Source organism: Quercus lobata, chromosome 9 (assembly GCF_001633185.2).
Source record: "Quercus lobata isolate SW786 chromosome 9, ValleyOak3.0 Primary Assembly, whole genome shotgun sequence".
Taxonomy (NCBI): Eukaryota; Viridiplantae; Streptophyta; class Magnoliopsida; order Fagales; family Fagaceae; genus Quercus; species Quercus lobata.
In genome coordinates this window covers 26,421,128-26,428,301 of record NC_044912.1, presented here as the reverse complement: position 1 = coordinate 26,428,301, position 7,174 = coordinate 26,421,128, and the positions used below count along the sequence as shown (strand labels likewise).

At 34.1% G+C, this 7,174-nt stretch overlaps 1 protein-coding gene across 1 annotated transcript; it reads left to right on the top strand.

Annotated features, from left to right (window-relative positions):
• The first annotated feature begins 1,684 nt into the window (after window positions 1-1,684).
• Window positions 1,685-3,332, top strand: LOC115960155 (aspartic proteinase CDR1-like). Its single transcript, XM_031078905.1, has one exon. The coding sequence runs from the start codon at window positions 2,104-2,106 to the stop codon at window positions 3,280-3,282; it is 1,179 nt and encodes a 392-aa protein (XP_030934765.1). The 5' UTR covers window positions 1,685-2,103; the 3' UTR covers window positions 3,283-3,332.
• The last annotated feature ends 3,842 nt before the right edge of the window (window positions 3,333-7,174 follow it).

Below are 7,174 nucleotides of genomic sequence, written 5' to 3'. Positions count from 1 at the left end.
TTACACGGTGATTCCTATTACTATTAGCAATGAGCAGCATTCGATTTTGCTTTCTTAGAAAGATTTGCAAAATCAAACAAAGTCATCATTCATTGGATCCCATGAACACTTGTTGCCAATAGCTGAAGGGTACCGGTACACTGAACTTAGATGGTATTATTATAGAAAATTGATAAAATCAGTCAGTATTTTTCAAACAAAAATTTTGTTCTCCATAGAGTGGATGGACGGTGAGATTTTGAAATTTGAATCACAAGCTTTGCAAAACGTGTAAAACACAGATTCAGATCATCTAGATTTCTTAGGGTACTCTACCAAATAGATTTCCTTAAATCTTAACCATTCTTTAATGATTTAATGGTCTAAATTCTGCCATGTCAGCATTTCACTAACAATAATCTTAATTATTTTGTTTGCAACATTATTTTATTATTTTAAGAATATTATTAGTAGAATGTTAACATGATAGAATCTTGACCATTAAATCATTAAAGAGTGGTTAGGATTTAAGGAAATTTACTGGTAGAGTACCTTAGGAAATCTAGAGGATCTGAATCCGTAAAACACAGTTTAGCAAATGCCATTATGACCAATTTTACTTTATTATACAATTAAGTCCAATTGTTAAAATAAGGGCAAAACTTAGATATGGTAGGTAGGTATTGTTTCTTAAATTTCCCTTTTAAATTTTAATTGCTCAGCAAAATGGGAAATAACGCTTCATATGTTCTTAGGTAAAAGTTTCTTTAAAGGAAATAATGCTTTTTGCATTCTCAAGTGAAAGTTTTTTTTTTTAAAAAATTATACTTAGGAGAGTCAAGTATAATTTTATTGGGCAAAATTGCTAGAATTAGTTGTGCGTGAGCGCGCACACACACATATACCGCTCTCTTGAAAGAGACAAATTTATTAATTCCCTAAGCTTGCTAAATACCGTATAAACGTTTGTTATTAAATTTAAACAATTAACCATTCAAAGTTTCAAACTATCTCAACTTTATTTACAGCAAAAGATACTAACAAACAAGTATTAATAGATGAACGAAGTGCATAACTACTAATTATTTGTTTATTTTGTATCATTTGTCACTAAAAACTATTTTAAAAACATGAAAATAAAAAATGAAGAAGACACCTAGCAAATGGGTCTGAAAACATAGTAACAGAAAAGATAGTATAGCCTCATCACTTAGCAAATAAAAGAGTTTTTTTTTTTTTTTTTTTTTTTTAAGAGAAATATAAAAAACATTCACTTTTACTCATTACTCATATTCACCTAGTACATGGTCACATGGGTGATTACTAATTGCGTCATTTATTTAAATAAATAAATAAATAAAAAAGAGACCTAGTCTATGGGTCCATACACATAAGACGAGAAAATATTTCACTTAAAAAAAAAAAAAAGGGAATGTTAAATATAGTCTTAATCAAAGAGAGAATAATAGAAAGAGAGGCATTGCCTCCGCTTAAACGATACACACACACACATCATGTTGCTCTGCTTAGATTTGATGGTTGGTGCCTAAAGTGGTGTCGTATTGCCTGCCTCTGTTATGTCTCATACCTCACTACCTTCATTGGTCTGCCCTCCTCAAAAGCAGCAAGTGTCTTTGCTCAATTTCTTATTTATGTTTTTTTTTTTTTTTTTTTAATTTATATTTATTTATTTTGATGGAATGTTTTTGGGAATTTGGTGTGTAAGATCAGACTAGTTTTTGGGAATTGCAAAGCCAAACAAATTTTTTTTGTCTATTTTCATAAAATAAAAAAGGCGAATTTTTCATGCTGAACCCAGGGTCCTAGGTAACCAAATTTATTCTTAAATAAGGTTTTTTAGTTTGGAAGAATTAAATAAGGATTGATGACCTATTTTTCCAAGAAACAAGAGATATGTTATGATATTATTGCACTCTTTTTTGTTATTTGTTTTAAATTTTGTTATAAAGAAGCAAATTTGGGTCGATATGAAATTTTCCAATAACTGTTAAAGCTAAAAAAAGGGTAATTGTTATAGGTTTGGTTTAATCGTTTGGGTAAATAAAAGGCTTTGGTGGCCATTATTGTGCCATTCTGTGACTCTCTCCGAAAGCCTGAAATTCAATGGCAAGCAGTGTCAGATTTCATCCATGCTTCCTTGTTGCCTCTATTCTCTCATATTATGTTATAGGCCTTTTGGCTACAGCTCATAATGTCCCCCAAACACAATTAACACTACACAAAGATCAACATATCATGAAGTTCTCAATTGGCACTCCACCAGTAGACATCTATGGCACTGCAGATACAGGCAGTAACCTTGTGTGGACACAATGTCTACCTTGTGATGCCTGCTTCAAACAGATTCATCCCATGTTCGATTCTAAAGAGTCCTCCACATACCGCGAAATTTCTTGTCAATCAGAAGAATGTCGTATACTATTGGATGAAGCCACTTGTTCTCCTCAAAATATTTGCAATTACAAGACTGGATATGCTACTGGTTTGTCCAAAGGTGTTTGGGCCAAAGAAAAAGTTTCCATTAATTCTACCTCAGGGCAAGCGGTTTCCTTTGACATTGCTTTTGGATGTGCACACAACACAGGCGGCTTCCATTACGAAGGCCATGTGACGGGAATCATTGGGTTAGGAGCAGGGCCTTTGTCCTTTGTTTCACAAATTGGTAGCAAGAGGTTTTCTTATTGCTTGGTACCATATGGTACTGATCCTAGTATTACAGGCAAGATAAGTTTCGGCAATGGCAGTGAAGTTGTGGGTGATGGTGTGGTTTCAACACCATATGTAGGTGGAGATCAATATTATTTGACACTAGAAGGAATTAGTGTTGGAGACACATATGTGCCCTTTAACTCTTCAGGTAAGGTTTCTAAGGGCAACATTTGTATGGATTCAGGATCACCACCATTGACTTTGCCACCAGATTTTTATGATCGCTTAGTGGTGGAAGTGAAGAAGCAGATTTCAATTGATCCCATTAAAAATGACACTCTTTTGGGGACACGGCTTTGCTATAGAACTGAAATTACTAATGAAAATGGACCAATATTGACTGTCCATTTTGAAGGAGCAGATGTGGAGTTAAAGCCCGTACAAACTTTCAATCGACCAGTTAAAGAATATGAATATTACTGCTTTGCAATTACAAATATTGCAAATACAGAGTTGGATTTTAAGGATGGCGCAGGATTATATGGCAGCAATGTTCAAGCAAATTTTTTGATTGGGTATGACTTGGAAACAAAGATGGTCTCCTTCAAGCCAACTGATTGCACCAAACTGTAGAGTTTTCCACTTTCATGAAACCTATACGATCAATGGAATTAAGATATATACCTACTTATACTTCATAAATATAGCTTAATTATCCTTTTTTTTAATTTAAAAAAAAAGGCTTTATTTTCGTTGCGATCTAATCACATTTGCTGTCCAAAAAAATATAAAGTAAGCTTTACGTGTTCTTTTCTTATTCATTAATTGTTTTAGATTGGACCTTGGGAACTCTAATATTTATTTTCCCTCTCTCTATGGAAGACTTATTGGATTATCATCAAAGAAAGCCGTCACCGAAGTTTTAGAAAAAGTTTAATTCAAATCATGTTTTGTCTCTTCTAAAAAAAATAAAAATTCATGTTTTGTGAATGACTTTAGGTTACGTGGCAATCCTGCACTTTATGGTGGTTTAGGTACCTTTGTCTTCGCCTAAAAAAGAAATTCAATTTTTTTTTTTTTTAATTAGAGAGAGAGAAAAATTCATGTCTAGTTATCAAAGAAGGCGAGGCTAGTTTGATTTCTTCCGTGATTTGTATATCTTGAATTCTTTAATTTTGCACAATACATCATTGATCTTGGACTCGGGAGTTTTGGATCACTATGGTTTGCCCTTTTTTTTTTTTTTTTTTTTTTTACAAAATAGAATTCTACTCTAATCTAATTTAAGTGTATATATATATGTGAAACTCCCTCTTGGAGACTTGAACTCCAGTCCTTACCCCCACACTACACAAGCACTTATGCTTATGAAGTGACCATCGCATCAAGGGTGTGTGGTGGTAATTTGCCCTCTTCTTCAATGTGCCTAACTTCAGCTCCTTAATTAGGTTGAATATATAATTAGGTTTGTATATATATTTTCTCTCTCATACTCATAGCATGCTTGTCCCTTTAATTATATTGTTTATATATACATACATATATATATATATATATATATTTATATTGTGAAAAGGTGATACATATATGTGATCGATAAGATAAGATTATTTTGATAAGTATAAACTATGAGAATGATAATTTATATTTATTATATGGACACTTCCTTCAATTTTTTCTAACTTAACTGAAATTTGTGTGTATATATTGTTGGAACATTTTAATATTAAATAATTAAAATGAGTAAATGTTATAAAATAAATGTAAAGATGTGGAGTGAATATGGAAGATGAAGAGTTGTGAAAAATGTTTAATCCCACATTGAAAAGGAGAGAGACTTTTTTATTCCTTTTAATTGTGGTGATTAATGGGCTAACATGAATTGTCTCAGATATTGGGCTAGATACGTGCGCAAGGGGGAGGTGAAGAGTGGAGGTATCAAAAATGGAAATGAATCAGCCCCTTGGATCCTCCTACTTGACAGCCCATTCAGAATAATTACCATATCCGTTGGTGAGTAAATGGCCCGAATTAATACTCCATTTTTATTATGGACAATGAAGAGCCATTAACCCACTTAATGGACTATCCGTTTGGGCCTATTCATTCTTCAGAAACTCCTCATCTCACCATTAATTGTGTAACTCCAGCCCATCAGATTAATATCCAACAATTAATCTTATAACACCCATTACATCAGAATAATTGGACCTAATTAATTAGAATAAATTGGGTAGTAATTTCGTAAGGCCCATTGAGCCTATAAATAGACTCATTCAGACCCAATCCAAGTTACTGCAATTCACAATACACACTAAAAAAAATAGAGAGATTATTGGCAAGGAAGGGTGTTCTTTCTGGTGGAGCTTTGGGCTTGAACACTTTGTGCAGAGGTTGTTCTAGCCATACAACACTTGTTGGGCTGTTGTATCCTGGGGGAGACAAGTCAGAGAAGGTCTGCACCGGTTACAAGAGTTAGCCAACCAAGGGCTTGAATCTCCTTAAAGAGAGCGAGTGCCGCGCCTCAGTTCAAATAGTGTCGTGTATTTCCTTTCTTTATATTAATAATATTCAGAAGTACTATTCAGTTTCTCTTTGTGTATTATTTCCATTATTATTGTGTTTGCACCAACAATTTTAAGGAGATTCAAACACATGGAGTCTTCACAAGAGAAACCAAATGAGCCTGTTGGAGATCTCAACAAGCCCTTTCGCTTTAAGGGAGCCCATTTTAAGAGGTGGAAAGGAAAGGTCCTCTTCTACTTAAGTCTTCTCAAAGTCTCCTACATCCTCACTGACAAGAATCCGTCAAAAGTTCCTACCGATGAGATGAGTGAGGAAGAATATATTCTCCATCAAGAAAAAATAGATAAGTATACAAAAGATGAATATAATTGTCGCTCTTATCTATTGAATTGTCTTGCCGATCATTTCTATGATTATTATGATACAACTTACAATTCTGCTAAGAAAATTTGGAAGACTTTACAAAGCAAGTATGATACCGAGGAGGCAGGTGCAAAGAAGTATGCTGCTAGTAGATTTTTCCGTTACCAAACGGTGGATGGAAAATCGGTGGTGGATCAAGCACAAGACTTCCAAATGATTGTGGCAGAATTGAGATCCGAAGGCATAAAGATTGGAGACAATTTGGTGGTAGCTGGCATAATTGATAAACTACCACAATCTTGGAGGGAGTTCCAAAAAACTTTGCGGCACAAACAGAAGGAGACATCCTTGGAGACTTTGATCACACGCATCCGTGTGGAGGAGGAGGCTAGAGGACAAAATGCACTCATGACACAAGAGAGCAATGGTAATTCCACCACAAAGGTAAACCTTATTTCATCCAATAATAATATGCCCAAAAATCATTTTCCTAGAAATGTTCAATTGAAGCCTAAAAAAAGAGCCTTTAAAAATAATAATAGACCTCAAGGAAGGGGAAACCCAAATAAAAATTACAATAAGAACCAAGGACCCCCTTCACAAGATCAATTTAATAGATCCTGTTTTGTTTGTGGCAAGAGTGGGCATATTGCTCGATTTTGCAAATTTCGGAAACGTGAATCTGTCCCGCAGGCTAACGTAACCGAAGAGCCTTTAGTGGCTATGATTACAGACATCAATATGGTGCAATATGTTGAAGGGTGGTGGGCAGATTCCGGTGCTAATAGGCACGTCTGCTATGACAAGAATTGGTTCAAATTGTACACTCCTTTTGAAGAAGAAAAAACTGTTATGCTTGGTGACTCTAGTAAAACCAAGGTTCTTGGGAGTGGTGAGGTTGAATTGAAATTCACTTCTGGACGTGTGCTAACATTGAAAGATGTACTTTACACTCCGTCCATGAGGAAGAATTTGATGTCAAGTTTTTTGCTTAACAAGGCTGGCTTCAAGCAAACTATGGAATCTGATAATTATGTAATCACAAAAAAGGGATTATTTGTGGGCAAGGGTTATGCTTGTGATGGAATGTTTAAATTGAATGTTGAGAATAATAAAGCATCTACCAGTTCAGTTTATATGTTTTCTTCTATTAATTTTTGGCATGCTCGTTTGTGTCATATAAATAGTAGATATGTGGGAATCATGAGTAGTTTAGGATTAATTCCAAGACTGTCAAAAGATTTTGAAAAATGTGAAACTTGTAGTCAAGCTAAGATTACAAAAAGGCCTCATAAAAATGTTGTAAGAAATACCGAATTGCTTGAGTTAATTCATTCCGATTTATGTGAATTTGAGGGATTTTAACTCGTGGAGGAAATAGATATATTATCACTTTTATTGATGATTTCTCAAAATATACAACTATTTATTTGTTGAAAAATAAAAGTGATGCTTTTGAAAAATTTCAAGATTTTTTACAAGAAGTTGAAAATCAATTCGGTAGAAAAATAAAAAGAATAAGAAGTGATAGAGGCCGTGAGTATGAATCAAGTGCATTCAACTCATTTGCTCAGTCTTTGGGAATTATCCTTGAAACTACTGCACCATATTCACCTGCTTCTAATGGTGTGGCTGA